We start from the raw sequence: 23,099 nt of genomic DNA, 5'->3' as shown, positions 1-23,099 counted from the left end.
AATGTAGTACATAGAATAATTCAGGTGGGAAGCAACATCAGAAGGTCACTAGTAATATCTCCTGCTCAAAGCATGGTCAACTACAAGATCATACCAGGTTGCTCAGGACTTTATTCAGCTGAGCCTTGAAAACGTCCAAGTTTGGAGTCTGCACAACATCTCTCAGCAACCTGTTCCAGTTCATGACTGACTGCACAGTGAAAACATTTTTCCTTCTATCCAGTAAGAACATCTCTTGTATCAATTTCTGTCCATTGGTACATAGTGATGCAAACAGACTTGCAAAAATCTTATCTAAAGACAATAAAATATGCCTCTGGCTGGAGAACTTCTTCATACCAGATGAAATTAATTTTTTCTGTTCTCTTTAATGCTTGAATGCCTAGCTGCTATGTTAGGCAATAACATATTACTTCATATAATTTTATATGGTTGAATATATAGGACCTTAGTATATTGAAAGTTTACTTAATGAAGAATTTTTTAAAGAGCAATGGTTGTTAACATTGCACCTATTTAGTATCCCACATGTTAAACTTTTATGTACATGAATTCTGCCTCCACTCTATGCAGTAATACTGAAAAACAAAGAAATTATATAGTTGCTTGTTAGCATTGTCCTTTCTGTGTTTCTACAACATGGAAGTGCATTACAGACACTTATGTTTGCATATGGTCCAATTTTAATGAACATGATATTCCACCCAGGTATAGGTTTTCGCCTCCCTTTATATATCTCATCACTTTCCATATAAAATTGAAGCATCTGGACTGTGGGTTGTATGGTATTTGATATAGAAACTATTGCATAGTACAAAGGTAATAAGAAATACTGCTACTTTTCTTATTTGAACACTGTTTTCTTAAGATTTTTCCTTTCTCCTTGAAATTTCTTACGTATTTTTGTCTTTCCATTCCTATTGTCTAAAACTCATCGTATATTATTTGTCTCTTTCACCATCTCAAAATCATCTAATTATTTTCCCTCTGCCTATAATTCATAGAAATGGCATTGCATTTTATCAATAAAAAACAATGTTTCATATTGATCACGTAGCACATCTTTCACTGTAAAATTTATTGATTTTGTGTATTTTATTTTTCACTATTTTTGCTGGCTTATGCTTTTGTTTACTGACAATGGGTTAAAATGACTACATTAACTCATAGAAGTTTTGTTTAAAAATGAAACAAAACATTCCTATTGGTTAGTTCTGGTGTATTTTACTGTGTATTCATATTATATGCTATTCTAGTAAATCAGTTAAGATACATTGTAAAAAGATATGTAAAGGTATTACATGATCAGAGCTTTAACCAAATATTTTTCATTTGAATTAATTCTTGGAAAGCAAGATATTTAGTTTATTACATGAAGAAATCTACTGTTCATTAACTTCTGTACTGCTCAGAGATACTTAACAGCACGTATGAAATTTACTTAGGGCGCTTTGATTCTGTTTATTTCAATAGAATAGGAAAAGCAGGAAAAGGTTGTTTTGATAAAGCTCAAATTAAATACTGAAGAAGCGCAAAACTGTATAGGACATTTTAAAATTTATGTGAACTCTTCTGTGGAATTACTGCTACTGTGTGGAAGAAAATGGACTAATTAACTTGTGCAAAACTAGCCCCTAATGGAAGTATGTGACTTTGAACTACTGCTGCTTGAACAGTCAGCTGGAAGGACAAATACTGGAGAGACATCAGTAGAATTAATGACTGTGGCAAAGTGGCTTTACAGAGATGAAACTGCATTGCTCAGATAGTCCATAGGGAGAAAACTGTAGGAGAAACTCTAGATTTTTTTAAAAAAGAAAAATGACAATAATCTATTTTATATGTTGTACATAAGTATAAAAGTTGCATTGGAGAGCAGTAGATTTTGCAGTGCCAATTTTCATTGCTTCTAGCATTGCTAGTAGAGCTGTTATAAATATTCATAACAATTTTATCACTCCAACCAACTGCTTTAATATATAGCATGCCAAAAATATTAAATGTTTGTTTCCTTATGGCTTTTTTATACTCAGAAAACAAATGTTGATTGATACAATGCAGAGGGCTTTAAAAAAGCCCTAGTGGTTTTTTATTAAAGAACTACATTTGTTAAACAAGGTAATCTTTTCTCTCAGCTATACTTCCTCTTCATTCTGGATATGTTATCTAGAACTTACTTCTCCTCTCATGCAATAAATACAAATGGCTTCTCTAAGAATAAGTCTGAGGCCTTCTTAGTGCTACAAGATCTAAGCAGTGTGACTGATGTAGCTCAGTTCTGGAGATTATTGCTTATTCTGCATACAGATGCTTTACTTTTGGATTATAAATTCAGGCAGACTTCTGGGGATAAAGTATTGTCAAAGAGCGTTAGGACTGAAAGTGGCTCCTCAGGGAAGAACTTACAAAGTGGCAAAGGGGAGCAGTAGCAGCAGAGTTTGCACAAAGGCTGTTCAGGCTGATGTAGGGTGTACTGCAGGCCTGTGGGGCTTGGCACTGCTTGCCACTCTTCTGAAAAGCAGCAGATTGATTCCTGGTCTGACAGCTGGCTGACGGGTCTGGTTCTGCACCCACAAGGGCAAACCTCATCTGGTTAGGGACGAAACTTGGAGCTTTGTCTGCCTGATTGTAATTTCTGCACAAGTTCTGTTGAATGTGTACCACATACTGGCTTTCTGACATGGGGAAAAAACACAGGAGAAAGAGAGGTTCCCTCCTCTCTCCTCTCTCCCTCGTCCCCCTCAAAGGAATGTATTGCCTATGGTGAAGACAGTTCTTTATATTATTATGTAAGCCTCTTCTGCTTTACCAGAGAACATAATTATTCATTTGTACTCACAATTTTACTTTATCAACCAAATACCCTCTTGGTTTATACTTGGTTGTTGAAATATCTCAGGTTCACCATAAAACTCCAAATATAACAGCGAGGGCTTGGATACATGGTTGTGAGGAAAAGGATCAAAAGAATATAACATGAACAGCCACAGAGCCATCTGCAGGGTAAGATTTTAGATACCAACCTTTTCTATTACATTATTTTTTCTGTCTTGTTACAGTGGATAATACTATTTGATATATACTATTAAATGCATGTCCATATAAGAAAGCAAAAACTCACTGACTGGGGAGCAATTTTCTGAAAGGTATGCATGTTGGTATGTAATTAGGTGTTTTCTGGTTTGGTTCTGGTTTATATGTACAAGTTTTTATTAATCAGTGTTCCCCAGACACATGCAAACACCTGATGTTTACAGAACACATAGTCTGCAAGTTACTTATAGAAATTAAAAACATTACTTCTTTTTGCTTAGCTTCCCTCCCCCTTAACAGCACAATCTACTTCCACTGCACTGTATGAACACTAGACAGAAATTGGCAGCAACTCCTGCTGCTCTTTTGGAAGGCACCAGGACAATGATTCCAACATAAAATTTCACATTTAACATTCACATTTCACAGCTTCTCAAAGAAAATTTAAATATTTGCTTTGAATGACCAACAGTAGGTGTAATTGTAAAACCCATAATAATAGCACAGATTATTGTCTCTTTCTTTAATGCTGCTCTAGTGTTTATTTGCTTGCCAACACAGCCCTGCTATTCAAGCAATATGTATGATTTGCTCAGTCCTTGTCTCAAGTGTAGTGCATGCAAATGGAAATGGACCTTACAATGGCATTGCTTTCACTTCATTTTTTAACTTCAGTTTTTGGGCCTGTATAACTCAATTCCTTTGTTAGCTGTAAGGACATAACCTTGCCCGAATCAGTGGTTTGTCAGGATGATGGAAGAAAGGCATATTGACAAAATAGACTTTGATACACTATGCAAACCATCTAAGTGGAAAGATAGTTGCTCATAACATACTAAGGAGCTGTTAGGCAAATCATAAGATAATTCTTTTGTCTTGATCTAAGCCACTTGCTGTGGATAAATAGATAGTTAGATACCCAATTCCCCATTGGGACCCAGAGGAAAGATTTACAGTCCCCAGGTGAATGGTTGTTTGTGTTCCTTGTTTACCTTTTTTACCGCCCTGTCTCTTTGTGTGAGAGGTGTTGCTGGAGCCAGTCTAATTCACTGGGAGAACTCTACACAAACCTCTACATGCCCCCAGGCAGTTAACATGTGGCAGCAGAATGATTAGCGTGAAAGAAACAACAGATCTTTCTTCCATGTCAGCTGTCCTTTGGGAACTGTTCATATTTTCCTATCTTCACATGAACATAAGGATAACAGATACCATAAACTGCTTTAGACACTCAGATTAAAAGCACTGAGGAAATACTATCAACTGCAAATTAAGAACACTGACTTTTCATTTATAAAATCCATTTAAGAAAAATAAAAACTGCCATGAGAATAGAAATGTCTATTGAAATGTGTCTCTGTGGGCAGATTTTTAAAAAAATGTTTTTAAGAAGCAGGTTATCTTATTGTCAAAATAATGCAGATGAATAGTTTTATTGAATAAGCTTCTGCTGGAATATGCAATTGGTTCGCACTTTGGTAACTGTAAAAGTATGTTCTACGTTAAACCTGTTTTAATTTAATTTTTTCTTAAAACAGTGGCCTCTGTCTTCTGTCTTCTAATACTGAGTAGGTGGAGGTGTTCAGGATAAAGTTGCCAAATCAGGATAGTATTAATTAAAATTTTTCCTATGTGATGGATATCAAAGACAAATAAGCTATATTGTATTTTCTTGCGAAGTTTAACGGTGATTATACAGATTTTAAAAAGTGATTCCAACATTGCAGCTGCAAAACAGGAGAAATTCAATAGCAGTGTTCTTGCAATAACTGACAAATCAATAGTACATAACAGAAATTTACATAGCAGTATTTTTTGAAAGAGGAAGATCTGTAATGTTCAAACACTCTGTTTGCCACCTGTTAAAATGATATCACAGAACCACAGAATCACTACGGTTGGAAAAGACCTGTAAGATCATCAAGTCCAACCATCAACCCAACACCACCATGCCCACTAAACCATGTCCCACAATGCCGTGTCCACATGTTCCTTGAACACCTCCAGTGAGGGTGACTCCACCACTTCCCTGGGCAGTTTACTCCAGTGTTTCACCAAATGTTCGAATGATATCCAATTGATATCCAAATGATATCAGTTTCCTAAACTGAAGCAAAGCTGCAATCTTACCTTTCTGTATTTTAGAAACTAGCTAACAAAGTAAACATCATATCTTTGACCTTCTACAAAGCCCAAATAAAGTGGGGTTTTTTTTTTACCTTTTTTTTACTATTTATGGCAACTCTGGGAAATATGATCCTTTTCACAACCTTTTAATATTAGTGGAATGAATCTGATGCTTTGACTACTAGAAGCAATCCACAATAAGTTTTCCAGATTTCAGCCTTTTGAGGGAATTTTGGGTTTTGGATCCCACAGTAGTAGAACCTCATGAAATTTAATGTCTGGTGAAGTTATTCACTAGGACATGACAGATGTGACCTGGCATTGTTGATCTGATGGAAAACTGCTAATACACTGCATTACACTATATTTTATTACCTAACAATTTTTGAAAATCCTCCTGGTATAATCAGCAGTGCATATAAGAAGCAGCTGCACAGAGCTAAGCACAATACTGTTAGCACTTCCTTGCTAATGTGGCTTCAACATTTTTTGGTACCCAGAGTTAAATATTTTAAATACAACTGTTCCTTTGTTTTTCTTCTGAGAAAAACTGATAGCCCGTGGACTGGCGTAACTGTGGATCTGTACATACTTTTGAGAATATAGTTTTAAAGTCTTGTTTTTCCATTTTACTCATTGTTAATAGAGTTTTCCAGTTTTTCAGCCTTGTTAAAACAATTTAGATGATAGAACTGCCTATGATGTACCCTCCACTGACAGCAACAGAACTATGACGACTAACAAATGCTTCTATATACAAGTGCTCTATTTATGACTGCAGGGATTGTCTTTCTCTCTTCATCAATAGCATCGTGTCAAATTTAATATCCACCCTGAGCTCAAAGTTGTCTTCTTTGTCACTGACTATCAGGAAATAGTTGCTACCATGTAACTCACATTCTTTTTTCTATGCATACAACATTGCATTTGCCTCTCTTAGAAGACTTTTTTTTCTAAGTAGTATAGCCTACCAAGAAATTCTGATAAGATTTGCTTATTATTGACTATATTTCCATTTCCTGTGGTCAACTACACATTTCAACAGAGAGTTTTGCATTTTCTGCTACGTCAAAATACTACAAATCACTAGTCCAAAACCAAATTGCATTGAGGTCCATTAAAAACCCTCACAGGGGACAATAAATCTCAATTTATAATTATTTCCCTCTTTGACTATTCACTCAGGTTTTAGTTAATTTAATATGGTTTACCAAAAAAACTGAGTAAAATTTTAAAATTAGACTAACAATTACTTCACAGAACTTCAAGCCTATAAGTCCAATAATATAGTAATAATATTTTAATCAGTTTGTACTTTTTTTTAATTTTGAAAAAAATTCCAAAATTTGTCTTAGACAGAAGTCTAGTTCTTTAACAGTCATCTTGGCAGTTGGCCATAACATGTACATCTAGCTACACCAACTGTGGCATCTTCTGCTTCATCTGGACAGGGCGGGTTAGGATGTGTGGTGTGTGTGCTACAAAAAGCAGAACATGCAACTATTTGGAAACAAAATAACTTTCCTGTGTCGGTGCATCTGATTGGCTATACCCATTAAAGTGTCATCAAGATCTAGATTTTTTTTTTTTCCTTAGAATTGAACTTGCTCCATTAAATGATTTATTTTGCTTAATGAGTGAATTGCGACAGAAAATATTTCTCCACCACTATCTGCCAGGTCATCTCATTAAATCTGCTTTGCCTGATGTGATCTGTTTTCATTAAGCTATGTTAACTGCAATTAATTATGCAAATACACACTATTTTTCTGTTGACAAATCCTATCTCAATATATACACCATGACTTTGGTTCCCAAGATGAAAGGCAACAACGGAAAGAATAAAGGAAATTATTTGTTAGTAATACAGCTGTACTTTGAAATATGAGATATGAGAATTGAGATACAAAAATATGAAATATGAGAATATGAAATGCAAAGAGAAGCTCCATTTCCTAAGAAATAACAATTCCCTTGTTTATCTGACACAACAGCATAATCAATAAATGCTTCCTATAACTGAGCATTATTATCTAGCATAAAGTTAATATACATTAGTCCAAGGGATTTCTTAATAGACTCAGAAATAATTTTAGAAACATATAGTAAATTACTGAATATAATAAATGTAAGCAGAGTAACTATTAATATTAACATGAATTATAAATAATACTAATTAGTGTTCAAGGACTTGTGCCAATAACTGTTACAACAATACTGAAAAAATAAAACTATTTTCAATTCTAAGATTTAATACTCCTGAAACTAAACTAGAGATTCATTTCAAAACAAAAATGAATTTTTAAATTAGATTTCAAGATTCAACACCTTGATTTTTTAAGAATTATTTTGTTGTGGGGTTGGTTTTTTTTGGTTTGTTTTTTTTTTTTTTAGATGGACTGCTTAGTGCCACTTATTCAAATGCATTGGATGTTTCAATACTTCCAAATCTGCTTTTATAAAAAAAAAAAAAATCTAACAGACAAATTTCTCTCAGCTGGAATTCTCAGATTACTCATTAGCATTTGATTTTCTGATAATACTGAAAATACTTATTTTCTATGGGGAAAAAATTAATTATGATCAAGAAAGTTACAACTAAGAGAAGCAAAAAAAAATGGCTGGACAGAATCCACAGTTGTTTGTGTCTTCAAAGAGAAGTTAACCTGCAATTGTTGTACAACTGCTTATCTTCCAAATAAAGATGCCACAACACAGACTCACTGTCAAGGAAAAGGGCAATGATTTTCAACTGTGGTTCAGCATAACATGTATTTTCACAAAAAATCCAGTAATTTGTATCTGGCTTTTTAGTGTTCTTCATGCTTTCCTCCCTTTGTCTGCTCAGTCTTCTTTTTCAGTCCCAAAGGCCTGCCGTACTAGTTTTCTATCAGGTGCTATTCTATGCCATTGAATTCTGTAAGCATCAAAGTTTAAACAAAAAAAAAATCCAACCTTTGCTGTACCAGGTCATTTAGCTCCATCTTATAGCCTAGTTCAGTGTCTGCTAAGAAAGTATCACATCTTGTACTGGTCATGGAAGTGTATTTTTGAGGATTATTTTATGAAAACATTTACTGTTACACAACTATTTTGCTTGTGTGTAACAGTAAATGTTAGCATATTTATGAACTACACAAAAATTTGGTACCTAATTTTTGTTTGCTTTCCTAAAACTTTGGTTTTGAATTTCTTTTTGTGTTTGATTAGTATTCACCTTGATGTCTGCATATGTCGTACACATTGTACTCACTGATTAAATACACCACTTTTGTATTATAATTGTTATACATATATATATACACACATATACATATATATATATATATGTAATTTTTGCTATTGCTTGATATAAGTGGACATAAGTAGCTGAAAAGAACTAAAAACACTGTTCCTGTTTTGAATCTAGTATTTCTATCATATGGTAAATTAATTCGGAGACACAAACATTTTAAAATCAGTATTTCTTTTCATGAACCCTTTTATTTCAGTGCAGTAGAATTGGACTCAGTATTTGTTTGTTTATTCTGCTATCAACAATGAGGAAAGGCAAATTCTCAAAGGGAATTCCTCGCCATAGTATTTGTTTGTTTATTCTGCTATCAACAATGAGGAAAGGCAAATTCTCAGAGGGAATTCCTCGCCATCTATTTTATTCTTCTGTGGGCATGCCCAACAAAGCAAGAATTATGTTATTCTAAGTATGGATGCTTTAGCACTTTATTAGCATAAATCTCAGATATGCAATATTTTGCAAATTACCTCAGAGTTTGTGTTAAAGTACATTTATATACTATTGCTCTAGTTAATATATATTTATAGGTAGTATTGAAAATGTTCTTAAAACACAAATTTAAAAAGAATTTTCGTCATAATTAAGAATTTAGCAGATAAAACATACTTATTTCTTTCAGTAATACAGTATGTATTAGTTTCTGAAATTATAATTTACGTGTATTTACTTCACTAACTTTATCACGCTCTTAAATAAAATTCTTGTTACAGATCTGTTATAGATCTGATTACATATCTGTGGGAGTGCAAGTATTTGAATGAGTAACAGGTCAACCTAAACAGCTGCTCCTGGCAATTAAGATCAGGGGCTAAAGGAAAGGACAAGATGCAGCAATTGGGAGACTGTGATGCAGTCAAAAGTAGTATGAATTTATTTCTTAGTGACACTTGCAAAGTCCACAACGGTATCTGACTTTGAATGTGCACACAGAACTAAGTGCAAAAATATGCGCTGGCCACTTTGAGCAAATGACTGAAATCTTCTTTTCTCTTTGTTCCCATGAGTAAATGGGAGAAACAATCCTTGGTCACCTGTATATAGCAGTTTTCATATCAGGTAAGACTCAAAGAACATGAGCAAACAAAAGGAGTCAGGTGGAAAACATTGGGGAGAAAATATCAACGCCTCTTTAGCTTTTGTGACTACAAGAAAGGCAATGAAATTTGGACTGAATGAATAATTACATGCAAGGAATATTCAGAGAAACTGTCAGGACCTTGAATACATCAACAGGCTCTAATTGGCCTAACCAGCCTATAATCATCTTTCTCTCCACTCTTCCTTGGTGACCTCTTTCCCTTGTCTCACAGGTTTAACTGCCTGTGTTCAAGGTCAGCTCTGATGCAGCCCAGCACTGTCAGTTTGGATCACCCTACTGTGAAAACAGAACTCACCTCTGAGATGTCCACACTTTCTTTCATTTACTCATGAGCTTCATTTAAGCTCAGGCCTTTGCACTAGATCCTTTCCTGAGCTATTTTGTCAGTATGCCTGTATCCAGCTTTATATCTTGCTGATTCTGACCTGTTGACTTGACTACCCAGCTTGACTGCAAACCTGCTTCATCACTAAGGATTTGTCTGGTGGTTACTGGACTTTTGGCTGAATCTGTGGATCTGCTGTGTTCTTGTGGGTATTGAGCGATTGTGCCCCTTGTTGGTGAGGACACTGTCCCTGCCAGCCTTGCTGTCACCCTTCATTCTAGTTCTCCTTCCCTTACAGAGTAGACTGCTCTTCCTACTCCTTGAAGCAAGAAGTAACAGTAGTCCTAATACATTTTTTCTAAACACCCAAACAGATAAGTGGACGAGGCCTAGATAAATGTCTCTAGGTAGTCCTGCTTGTGCAGGGTGGTGGACAAGATGACCTCCAGAGGTCTTTTCCAACCTCAACCATTGTGCAATTCTGTGATCATCTCCTGTTATTTGCAGAACGAGCGATTGTTTAGAGTAACCTTTAAGTTGTTCCCAGTTACTGTTGTTGGAGAAACTATTTCCTCTCTTTTGACAAGTTATGGCCAGAAGAATCTTAGTACATGATGGATCTTGCTCAACATTTTCAGGAGCTATTTTGAGAGTCAAAACATACAGAATTACATTTTTTCAAGTTGTCAAGTGGAATCACCCTCACCACATTGCATTTTCATCATCAAACTTCTAAGTTTGTATTGAGTTTAAATGTGCTTATGTTTAAATTACTAATTTGATTCTGGTTTAAACAATGGCAACAGATGTACTCAATTCAAGTAATGTATTTTTAAAGGCTGCAACATAGCTGTGATTATAATTTGTGTAAATAATAGCACTGAACCACAATTAGTTATATTTTTTTTTACTATAAAAATACTCTTCATTTCTCTATACTTGATAAGTGAAAAACATGGTCTCAGTAGAAAAGTAACAAAAAAATCCATATTACCCAAGTGAATTGTCCTTGTGTTATTGATTTAAATAAATAACAAACACATAAATGTATGTCCCTCTTGTGTCTTAGAGTAATGAATGCCTTTCAAGTTCTGCTTGTCTGAAGCTTTTGTACTTTGGAACACTGAATTAGTTTAACATATATTAAATTACTTACAGTGAATCCTCCAATTATATTAAGACACAATCCTTCATTCAGACAGTTGATGCTGAGCAGCCTGCAGTAGTCAATTACTTCCTCACAGTTCTTTCCAGTGAATCCTGGCATGCAGCTGCAAATACACGAATGTATTTTAGAGGACTTGCATTTTAAAAGTTAATTGTATTTAATTATATTCCATAATTCTATTAAATAATGTTCTTGTGGTAATAAAACAGACCTCATATGTTATTTAAAATAAACAGAGCATGTTTTTAAGCAACAAAAAATCAGTTGCATAATTCTGGATATTTTTGCTTCCCCATAAAAATTTTTTTTTCATTGGTTAAAGCGTTTTCGTACCAATACTTTATATAAACTTCTGGAAAAAAAAAAACAATCTCAAATGAGGTAATAATAAAAAGCTATAAAGGAGGTTTTGGAAATCTATTAGAAAGGATGGTCAATTAAACCATTAGAGAGGAAAATTAGAAATATGATGATAAATCAGGTTTAAAATAGTTAGCATCAGTCATTACTAGTGATTAACAAAGAGTAGTCAATAATGACATACTTAGGTATGTAAGGAACAATGTAAGGAACCTGTGGAGGGGACAATGCATGGTTATTTTTCTGTTTGCTTAATTATAATTTGGTATTTTCTTTGAAGTAGAAAGCTAGCATTCTATTTTATGACAGTTTGTTAGTTCCGTGTGATGCCAACGGAGCCGTGGATAATTCTTCTATGGTAAAAGGAACAGCAGATGTTTCTTCTGCTTCATGTCAGTATTTGTCATTAGTAGGAGAAAATCCTTATCTAGCCCTCCAGTGTTTAAAAAAATCCCCTGTACACACACACAAGAAAGATTAGATTCAAATGGATAGTAAACAAGTCTTATTCAAAAGCAATAATGGAACAGTGTAGAAAAATATTTGAATATTTATATGTTGCTCAAATGTGCAAAAAGTAAAATCCAGACTGCAAAAACTCTCTTTTGTGTTTTGATAGATATATAATCCCTGTCAGATTCACTCATTATGTTCTTACAGACATGCTTAGCATGTTCCTCTGTCTAAAGGCTCTTTCTGTTAGCATGGAAAGAAAAGATTTAGGTAGAAGAGAAAGGAAATGGCCAGTTAGCTGAAAACTTGTTTGTGAAGGGACCCCAAAGTAATACATGAGAAGTTTCTTTAGCTTTTTCTGAGGGGTACTTTGTCTATTGACTCAGCCCAGAAGCTGGAAATCATGAAGATGACACAGAATTGCTTCTGTTTTTTTCTATTCTCTTGCTCCTAATGGATATGAGATTCAGTCTTGTTGCTTATGTTTCTCCATTTTAAAAAATAACGCCATCCCTGGTTTATTTTTCAATAGCAAATGGTCAGGCAACAATGTTCAATAGAAAGTATCTGAGTTAACCGTACTTTCTAAATCAGTTAAAGATACCTAATCGGGAGATATGGCTATGCCTCTGAGGCATCTAGCATGTCCAGAAGCTTAAGTCACTTATTAGCCTTTGGTGAAGTGTTAAACAGACTGGATCCCACCAGAAACCCCTGGAGAGTATCCACACAGTCCATGCATAGGACCATTTGGACAGAGGTAGGTGGATATGGGAAAACCTTTTCTAAATAGTTATATTCTTTGAAGCTAGTATAGACAGAACCACAGGAGGACACTCTATGCAAGTAGCAATGGACTACATAATCCTCACCATCCTCTTGAAAAAATTGCTCTAAGTAAATCCTATAATTATATTGCTACAATTTCAAGCACTTGGAATCAAAATTCTTGCAAAGTCTATTCTTAATAAAATTTGGGCTCACTTATTGTAGCTAAAAGAGTTCTTCATAATACTTAGCTGCTTTTATTTCAGCATGTTCAAAGATATCAGTTACATACCTTTCTCTCTAAACAAAAGTACTCATATCAACAGGTAGCATATTTGATGTCCTTTGTATTATAGCATCATTCATCCATATATTATATTTATAAGTAAAAGGAATGTAAAGTAAAAAAAAAAAGATTTTGTATCTTTTGTTATAATTCCATGTTTAAGTAATACTTAAAACCAAATCAGAGCAACTCAATTACAACATTTGTTTTGCTGATTTGTTTTTACCTATGATCTGAAATCAGGTAAAAGAGCTCCTAGCTTTCTTGTTCAATTTATGTAGGTAATCTATGACTGTTTCATAAAATAGATGATTTAGTAAGCCAATTTTAGAAACTGCTTCTTCTAATTTTTATATTTGCTCATTTTTTCTGTTTTTGTTTTTGTTGTTGTTTTTCAATAGACATGCCAATGTCAGAGAAGGTAAGAGTAAATTAACAGCAAGCAAGTTGACAGTAAAGTTCCAAAGATGACACTAACAGAACAAATTTTCTCAGAACACCATTTCACATTTTTTAAGACTTTTTATTGTCCTAAAGAACAAGGATAATAGAAGAAGATACAAAGTAAACAATCACAATTTATTGTGATGGATATCCTTGTACACTGCCTATTTGAATTCACCTTAAATTTTGACATTTAAGAAAAAAATGCTACTATTAGATTCTTAGCACAAAGTTGTATATGATATCAAGACTGAAAGGATGAAATGAGGATACAAGATAGTCATACATCATAACTGAAGTGAAGAAAATTATATTGAGTCTGTTTGGTTACATGTTTAGAATGGAAAACAACTGCTTTCCCAAAGAAGAAAGGATAAGTAGATAGAAGCTGAGATGTTGATGGATATAAGCAGAATGCAGCTTGGGCATATGGTGAAGCAGACAAAACAGGGGCAACCAAACCAAAACAAAAAGGATTAAAAGATCAATTCAGCTATTATTTGAATTTGTATTTGAATGTGAGCTAAACACCATTACATTTATTTAAAATGTTAAAATGCTGTAAAAGTGGATCAGGTAGTAGTATTACACTGAATGAAACACATGCAGTTTTTTTTAGAGTTGCTAGCGATAGTCATAACCTACAGTATTTGACAATGATTACCAAAAATGAAACAAAACCTCCATTTAAAACTTTGAATGATCAGCTCCAAACCTCCTGAGTAAAGCAACATTGTTAATGGTAGGTTTCCTTTGGGTAAAATAAATTAAAACGTGAATCACAGCCAGAAAGCTTCCAAGTCTGTGACTTAAAAAACCTGAAACTGTTAAACCACTGTTCCTGTCGGCCTTCTGACATCCTCTGTTATTCAAGTAGCTAATGCAAGACATAAATTTATAAAGATAATTTTGAATCTTAAAAACAGTAAAACCTGCTGACTGTTGGCCATCTCTAAAACTTGGCACCTCCTCTACATTTCAGTATTCTGACTTTGGCAAGACTGCAGCTCTCACAACCGAATTACTGAATCTGGTCTCCTTGTGAAAAGTACGTGATTCATACTCCCTCAAAATGCTTTCTCTCACCTAAACACCTCCTTTCAAGTATATAGGCATAAATATACACAGAATTTACATTTATTAAATGTTTGGCATTAAGTGGTAGAAAACTGATTTTATTTAAAAAAAAAATTAGGAAATAAATTTCAATTTATTAACAATAAACACTAAAAAATATTGCAGTCACTAACTGGAGCCTTCAGGGACTGAATGGCAAAACTGGGGCTGAGTATTGAAACTAAGTTCCAATGCTCCCATATTTCTCTAATGTTAAAAGTCTGCAGTTTTAGTATCTTGTTTAGGACAGCAGTCCAGGCTTTCTTTGTACCTCTGTATAGAGAGAATTCAGAACCTCCAGAAGATGCTTCATCTCACCTGCCCTGGATTTTTCTCTTTGGAAGAGATGAGTAATTTTCTGGAGTTCTCTTCCTTCACCAAGAAAGTCTGGTGTACAGCTTAGATGCTAGGGAAAACTATGTGAATTAAACAGTATGTACAGGGCCAAGCACTCCACGTTGTACAAAGTTGAAGGATGCACTCTTCATTACTCTATTTAGAGTGTTGTCTCTAGGATGATATTTATTTCCCTTTTTTAGAGTGTTCTTAGTGTTAGTGTTAAAAACAGTAAGATTATAACCTATCCCATTTCTCAAACTAGCTCTCCACAAATGTGTCTTACCTGTCTCAGCAAATATGTATTTTACAGATAACACAACTGAATGTATGAATAATATACAAGTATTAAAAGTAAAATCTAAGCACCACTGATATTAATAGGCTCTTAATGCTTGATATTAGTAGTAAACAGGATTGTACTATCTGAGCCCAAAACTAAAACCTCTAGTACCTAGCTTTACCACATAATTTAAGTGATTCTCTTGATAATCAATATAAATCATAGAATCATAGAATCTTAGAATTGTTTAGGTTGGAAAATGCCTTTAAGATCATCAAGTCCAACCATTAACCTAGCACGGCCAAGTCCACCACTAAACCATGTCCCTAAGTGCCACATCTACATGTCTTTTAAATACCTCCAGGGATGGTGACTCAACCACTTCCCTGGGCAGCCTGTTCCAATGCCTGACAACCCTTTCAGTGAAGAAATTTTTCCCAATAGCCAATCTAAACCTCCCTGGCGCAACCTGAGGCCCTTTCCTCTTGTCCTATCACTTGCTACTTGGGAGAAGTGACTGACACCCACCTTGCTACAACCTCCTTTCAGGTAGTTGTAGAGAGCAATAAGGTCTCCTCTGAGTCTCCTCCAGGCTAAACAACCCCAGCTCCCTCAGCTGCTCCTCATTAGATTTGTGCTCTAGACCCTTCACCAGCTTCACTGCCCTTCTTTGGACGCACAGTTGGGTTGTTAATTGCCCATTTTTACTTTCTCTTATATTGATCTAAATAATGTCTCTTATTCTCACATAGTATATCAATGGAAAGACTGTTAAATCACCATGCCTTTCCATAGCTACTTTTATTAACCAATTTCCATGGTACAATGAGATTCATGGTACAGACCATTTCTACCAGTGTTTTGCAAAATTGTAAATTATTCAATCTGCATTGCATACAGGGCTAAGATTTTTTTTTTTTTTTTAAAGAAAGGCAATCTACATCTTGATATTAATTGTTCATGTTATGCATATTTTTAAATGTAAGTTTAAGCCATCATTTCATACTAATTCATGAACCAACATGCTGTGTAAAAGACTGCCTATATAATAGTAAATTATCAGTAGCTTGTATCTCGGTTTAAAGTATTGGAAAATAAATTATAACACTGTTGTTCGGTGCTATACATAGGTATACGGGAAGAGCTAACTGTGTATGTGTATGTGTATGCATGCATGTATATATGTATTTAGTTGTAAGTATAATTAAATTTTATGAATTTTTTCTTCTTTGGGAAGATTTTTAAACATATTTCTAGTTATATTTTAATTTCCAGACTTCTTAACTGAATCTCTTCTGATGGACTGTAACTTTATGTTCTATACTTCTGTTATGTATTTGCAGTTTCTAAGTTAATTCATAATGTGTTTTCAGGCTTTTGTGTACCACAGCTTTCAATTTTCTGCTTTTATGAATATCCTGAAATTTGAAAGTTGTTTACTACACTTCAGTAATGCTTAGCAGAACTTACTTCAGGCAGCCAGACAAAAGCCAAGCAAATGTGAAGAGTACAAATTGTACTCCTTAGTGGTGTAAGAAAATATCTAAAAAGCTATTTAAAAAGGAATGAAATTATATACCTACTGGCCACTTCTGTTATTTTCAAATGGATAATTTTTAGCATGGTTTTTCTGAATGAAGCACTTTTTAATATGCTGCTTGAAGGATCAATCTAAGACCTACTAGTGCATGTCTGTGAATTAGAAATTAACACAGCTGTCTGATCCTTTCAGAAACATAGCACAAAAATCATACACCCTGAATGGGAGTGGTACCTGTAGTTTAATTGTCTCGCTTGCCATCAATGTATCAGGATTTATATATTTTATCTTATAGAATTAATGATGAAACAATTTATAACTCCTTAAATATTTTAAATATATTTGTAGAAATTCAAGTTTTCAAGAAGACTAACACAGTAAGGCACCAAAATTAAATAAAAATTTTTTAAAACAAAAGTTTATAATTTTCTGTCTTTGCTGTGACTGATGATGTCTTTTCTTTCTGCAATCAGTGGGATATCATCAAGTGATCCAATGAAGTACCGAAATAAATTAATTTCTAATCTTACCGGCAGTTATAGTTCTGCTGTTGAGCTACACAAGTTGCATTATTTAAGCAAGGCAACAATTCACATGGATTCAGTATTCTCTCACAGAACTTGCCAGTGAATATTGGCAGACAGATACATGCCACATCCTATAGAAGTGAAGGAAATTAGAAATAATTATTTGTTGTAACCAAGGCAATACAGACATCAATGTTTACTTCCATTACCACAGAGACCCTAGCTAGGACAGGGTGGCATCATATTAAACAGTTTACAAATACAGAATAAAAAGCAGTCGTAGCCCCAAATATGTTACAAACATAATTTAGGACAAGTGGAATAGGCCTTCCAGCACAGATTATACAAGAGTTGGTTTGCTAGCTGGAAATCTACAAGCTCTAAATTTGGCTGGTTTTGTGATTTCATAACTGAATCAAGAAGGAGCTTTATAATTAATTTATGGTTTTTCCTCATTTCTGAATTTGTTCCAATGTAATGTTTGCATCTATCAAACAGTAACAGTGCACAAGGTACCTCAGATACCAAACAATATTCACTAACTAGAGTAGGAAAGAAAATGGTTTGTATCCTGTTTCCCCTTCAATATGAAACACAGAGACTATATTTCTCTATGACAGTGAAAGACATCTGTCAGTTACTGCAATCTGTAATTTACACAGTAAGAACAGTAAATAATTTTACAAAACAAAGTATTTATTAAACTGACACTGCCATCCTTATTTTTCTATAGCAAGTAATGTTTTTTAAAGGACTTTTGACATCAGAAAGTAAAGGAAAAATATATAGGGGTTTACTCCCTCAGTGAAATTGGAAGTGTTAGGGTGTTTCTTCAGAACTGATCTTAAAGGCATGATCACGGAACTTTATTTTAACATCTGTTGAGAGATTTCTCTTTGTCTATAGAAATGATCGTACAAAATAGTATGTGCTAGTTTACTAGACAAAATATTTAGACAGATTGCATAATTTAGAAATCTATCAATTTCTTTGGCAAAGTAGGTGTCTCTTTTTCTCTTCCTCTGTGAGTGAATATGTATCACTGGTATATGATAAGTAAGCTTTTTAACTCTTCTTTCACTGTTTTGGTTCTGTATAATCACTGCTATTTGCAATAGTCATGCTAATGAAAGAACATCAACAATGCAGTTAGAAATACTACCAGATATGACTCTATTACCAAACCTTTGTGAGTCTGCATGAATTTATTTTATTTTACAAAAAAACAGATACCACAGGAAAAGCAACGATAGGAAACAACCACTATGTACTAAAGATGACTGATGTATCATGTTTTATATCAGATTTTATTAGAGAGAGGAAAAAAAAGAGACACATCAGTAGTTTCTTAAGTGACCTCCAAGCAAATGAAGTGAAAATGTGGAATTTGGGTTTTTTAACCAAAGAAATATTAGAAACACTACACATTCAGACAACACTGTGTTTCTTCATGAAGCATGCAAAGCTAGTTTAAAAAGTTACGTTAGAATTAAATGTTTTGGCACTTTCATGGAACAGATCCTCCTGGAAGCTATGCCAAGGCATATGGATGATAGGGAGGTGATTAGAAACAGTCAACATGGCTTCACAAAGGGTAAATCATGCCTGACTAATTTGGTGGCTTTCTATGATGGATAAGGGAAAAGCAGCTGATGATATCTATCTTGTCTTCTGTAAGGCCTTTGACATCGTCCCACACAACACACATGTTGCCAAATTGGAGAGGTAAGGGTTTGGTGGATGGACTATTCAACGGATAAGGAATTGGCTGGTTGGCCGTGTCCAAAGAGTTGCAATCAACAGCTCAATGTCCAAATGGAGATCAGTAACAACAAGTGATATCCCTCAGGGGCCAGTACCGTTCAATGTCTTTATTAATAACATAGACAGTGGGACTGAGTGCACCCTCAGCAGGTTTGCAGATGATACCAAGCTGAGTGGTGCAGCTGATTCACTAAAGGGAAAGGATGCTGTCCAGAGGGACCTTGACAGGCTTGAGCAGTGGACCCATGTGAATCTCATGAAGTTCAACAAGCACAAGTGCAAGGTCCTGCACCTGGGTCAGGGCATTCACCAGTATCAGTACAGACTGGGTGATGAATGGATTAAGAACAGTCGTGTGGAGAAGGACTTGGTGATATTGGTGTATGAAAAATTTGGCATGAGCCGGCAATTTTTGCTTGCAGCTCAGAAAGCTAGTTGTATCCTGGGTTGCATAAAAAGAAGTGTGGCCAGCAGGTCAAGGGAGGTGATTCTCCTACTCTACTCTGCTCTCATGAGGCCTTACTTGGAGTACTGCATCCAGCTCTGGGAACCCAGCACAAGAAAGACATGGACCTGTTAGAGTGAGTCCGGAAGAGTGCCATGAAAATGGATATAGAGAAAGGCTGAGAGAATTGGGGTTGTTTAGCCTGGAGAAGAGAAGGCTCTGGGGAGACCTCATTGTGACCTTTCAATGTATAAAGGGGGCCTATAAGAAAGATGGAAAAAGACTTTCAACCAAGGCCCTTAGTGACAGGACAAGGGGCAAAGGTTTTAAACTGAAAGAGGGTAGGTTTAGACTGGACATAAGGAAGAAATTTTTTATGATGAGTGTGGTGAGATAGTGGAACAGGTTGCCTAGAGAATTTGTGGATGCCCTATCATTGGAAGTATTTAAGGTCAGGTTGAATGGGGCTTTGAGCAACCTGATCTAGTGGAAGATATCCCTACCCACAGCAGAAGGTTTGGAACTAGATGACCTTTAAAGGTCTCTTCCAATCCAAATAATTCTATGATTCTGTGATTCTATGATTCTGTGTTCAAATAGGGATCTCTGAAGTTTATACTTACATTTGGCAAATCAATACATGTACCTCTGTTCTGACATGGCCTTGAAGAACATTCATTGATATCAATTTCACAATTGTGACCAAGAAAACCAGCAAGACAATCACAAACATATCCAGACTGATTATATTGGCATATGCCCCCATTCAGGCATGGCTGAGATGCACAAGGATCACCAGGTTCCTCACAAAATGGACCTAAAAGAAATAAGCATACAAAATTAGGGAGTGTTTGAGTATATGATGATTCTTTATATGCTGCCCACAAACATTACCTTGTCACTATGTTGTGTTTCCCTATTATTTCTCATTAATTCAATTTTTTTAATTTTAGGAAAGATTGAGAGGCTATTATTTATTGTGTTTTTCTTAAATTGTCTACACTGTGAAGCTCCATTTACTGACTGGGACACCTGTAAACTATCACCATTTAAAAAGAAAAGAACTTAAAATATTCCTGTATATTTTGTTTGTTTTGGTGAATAAACATGGTAGAAATATGTGGGAGTGGGTAAACTTATCTGTAGCAAAGGGAGAATGAGAACTGGAACCATAGTCCCAGGAGACACTGAAGAGTCACTGAACATCTCTTTTGCAGCGGTTATTAAGGGAGGTTGCTCCCTCTCCTGTTTATAGATCCAGCCAGTAGTGAAGCTGAATGTATTCTCAGTAGGTGCACACACAATCACATGCATGCGCACATACACACGCACACACAGACACAATACAGACACAGTGACCACATTAATCAACATGGAGAGCAGTGTCTTTCCTTTCACCACATAAACACAAACAGCACTCATATGAACGTGAACAGCAACGATGCCTCAAACTTACTCCTCCTCTCTGGCTAGTCAGTATTGAAGTTCACCAGCAAACATACACACTCCTTCAATTACTAAATGCACAAATAAACCCACATTAATGGATCCTTCAAATATTAGCACAAGTTTTAAGTCTGTCTGATATCCATACCTGGATCCTGGACCTCTTGCCAACTTGCTGGCTCAGACTTTGATTCATCCCAGATCTGGCTATCATTCTGGTTGCTCGCTAGTCCAGTTTAACCCCTGCCCACTGGGAAGGGTGATAACACAGAAATAGTAAAGAAAAAAGACTGCAGTGATGAGATGCAGGGCTCAGCCAGACGAGTGTAATGAGCCGCAGCCCACTGACACTCTGCCAGCCCTTTTATCACCTTTTCTCTGCATTTTCCCATATTTGTACTTCTCCTGTCCACCTTGATCCCTACCTTTCTTCACACTTTTCTTCTCCCAGATAAACAACCCTTACCTAAGTGTTTGTCCTGATTGGCCCCAGTTTTGTCACCTCCATACACAAATTCAATTTTTCTGATACAGTTACTTAGATAATCTTGGCTTTATGTGGGATTACTGATAAGGTTACCCAGGCTTTGTTGGCATTGCAAGAAAATAATCCCTGAAAAGTCCCCAGTTCCCCCCCTTTAATTATCTGTGAAGTTTTCCTGTCTCTCACAAAAATCTCCCTTAACCATCTGTGGAATCCAGCCATCACTCATGGTGCTATCTATAACTTTTGTCAGCCATTCAGTTATTTGTTAAGCTCAGCAACTTCTCATGTTACGTCCATTAGTTTCCCATGTTCTATTCAGTTATTGTAACCCCAGGCAGGAGTTTACTAATCTGCCTGCATACCTCAACAGTTATAAGCTGCGTAAGTATTTTGGACAATTAACACTTTTTAATTGTGCAACATCAAAGATACAGCAGAATTACAGCAGCTGAGAACTTACTTCCATTTACTTCTGGAAAATTATGTAGCAAATATGCTTTTTACATATCCTGTACTTTTGTACTGTGATTTAAATCACCTTCCTAATACATACTTACAGATTACAACAGAAGCATTTTTCAATAATTTGCTGTAGCAATAACATCAACTTCATAATAAATCTGTTCTGAAGTAGTAGTATGTATTGATTCCACATTTTGTTAGTTACTTGAATCAACTGAATTAAAACTAGATATTCATAAACCAATAAATTATACTTTACAAAAAGATGTATACTTTTGAAATGGTAAACAGAATACTTTTAACTCAGAATTGTAAACTGTGACGTAAACATAGCTAATTAATTCCAAACCAATTAATAGATAAGTATGCAAATCTCTAATAATTTCCTTACCAACACAGACTAGCTATATATAGAAACTGTAAGTATGTGGAACAACATTTACTAGGAGATCCAAATATCACACTGTGTCTCTATTATATGCCAGAACAGCTGATGCAACGAACACTATACAAGAAAATCCCATTAGCAGAAAAAAAGGTCAAAACACAATTTCCTTTTTATCACTCAGTTCATTGGAAAGAGTTGTTCCAATAAGACAAAATGAATTGGATCTATCCTTTGGGACATATTATTCACTTCTCTTTAGCGTCAGAGAACATTCAAAGAATCTTTCGTGAATTTGTTGCTATGCCTCATCACCACAGTAACCAAATTACAGTAAAAGTATATTGCAACTTGCAGATGTTAGGGCTTGCTAATAGGCAAAGCCAAGAAGGCCATTCCTCAGAACAAGGTCGTTGGCTGGTATTAGTGCATATATAAGACAATATTTGCAACATGAAGTGACGTGGATTGGTCAATTGTTTCTTATTATTCAATTTAGTATTTAGCTGTCCTGTTATACTTCCGTACAATATTGTACCCTGGCAGTACTCATAGATGAGGTTATATATCAATGCTTATCTTATTTTTTTCCCCCTTTGTCTGGGCACATTTGACAAGAATGGGTGCTCTTGCCCCACCTACATGAGAAGGCAAATCAGAAAAACAGTGACTCCAACTGCTCTACGTAAAGGAAAGACAGAAAGTGTAATTCCACAAGCTAAATGCATTGAGTTGTTCCTGCCATTGTTTCTACCCCTGAATCTATTCAGTCCTCCCCATTTTTTCTGCCACCATTATCACGATATTCTTAGCCTTTTGTTAAAAAATGGTACTGGATGGGATTATTAAAACAGGGAAAGACTAAATGTACGAAGTAACACAGAACAATGAAGGCCAGTTAGGGAAACTAGACGAAAGAGGTGTCTTTTTGGTAATGCTATGCTCATTTT

General features: G+C 35.2%; 1 protein-coding gene across 1 annotated transcript in view; it reads right to left on the bottom strand.

Moving 5' to 3' along the window:
• The window catches only part of EYS (eyes shut homolog), a 939,662-nt gene that overhangs the window by 854,916 nt on the left and 61,647 nt on the right, over positions 1-23,099 (bottom strand). The window contains exons 3-5 of the mRNA XM_059831070.1: positions 19,993-20,186; positions 17,164-17,291; positions 11,036-11,150 (exon numbers count right to left, since the gene is read on the bottom strand). Coding sequence (XP_059687053.1) covers positions 11,036-11,150; positions 17,164-17,291; positions 19,993-20,186 — 437 coding nt within the window. The remainder of the gene's footprint in view (positions 1-11,035; positions 11,151-17,163; positions 17,292-19,992; positions 20,187-23,099) is intronic.

Source organism: Gavia stellata, chromosome 2, assembly GCF_030936135.1.
Source record: "Gavia stellata isolate bGavSte3 chromosome 2, bGavSte3.hap2, whole genome shotgun sequence".
Lineage (NCBI taxonomy): Eukaryota > Metazoa > Chordata > Aves > Gaviiformes > Gaviidae > Gavia > Gavia stellata.
This window is presented reverse-complemented; position numbering and strand designations above follow the sequence as displayed.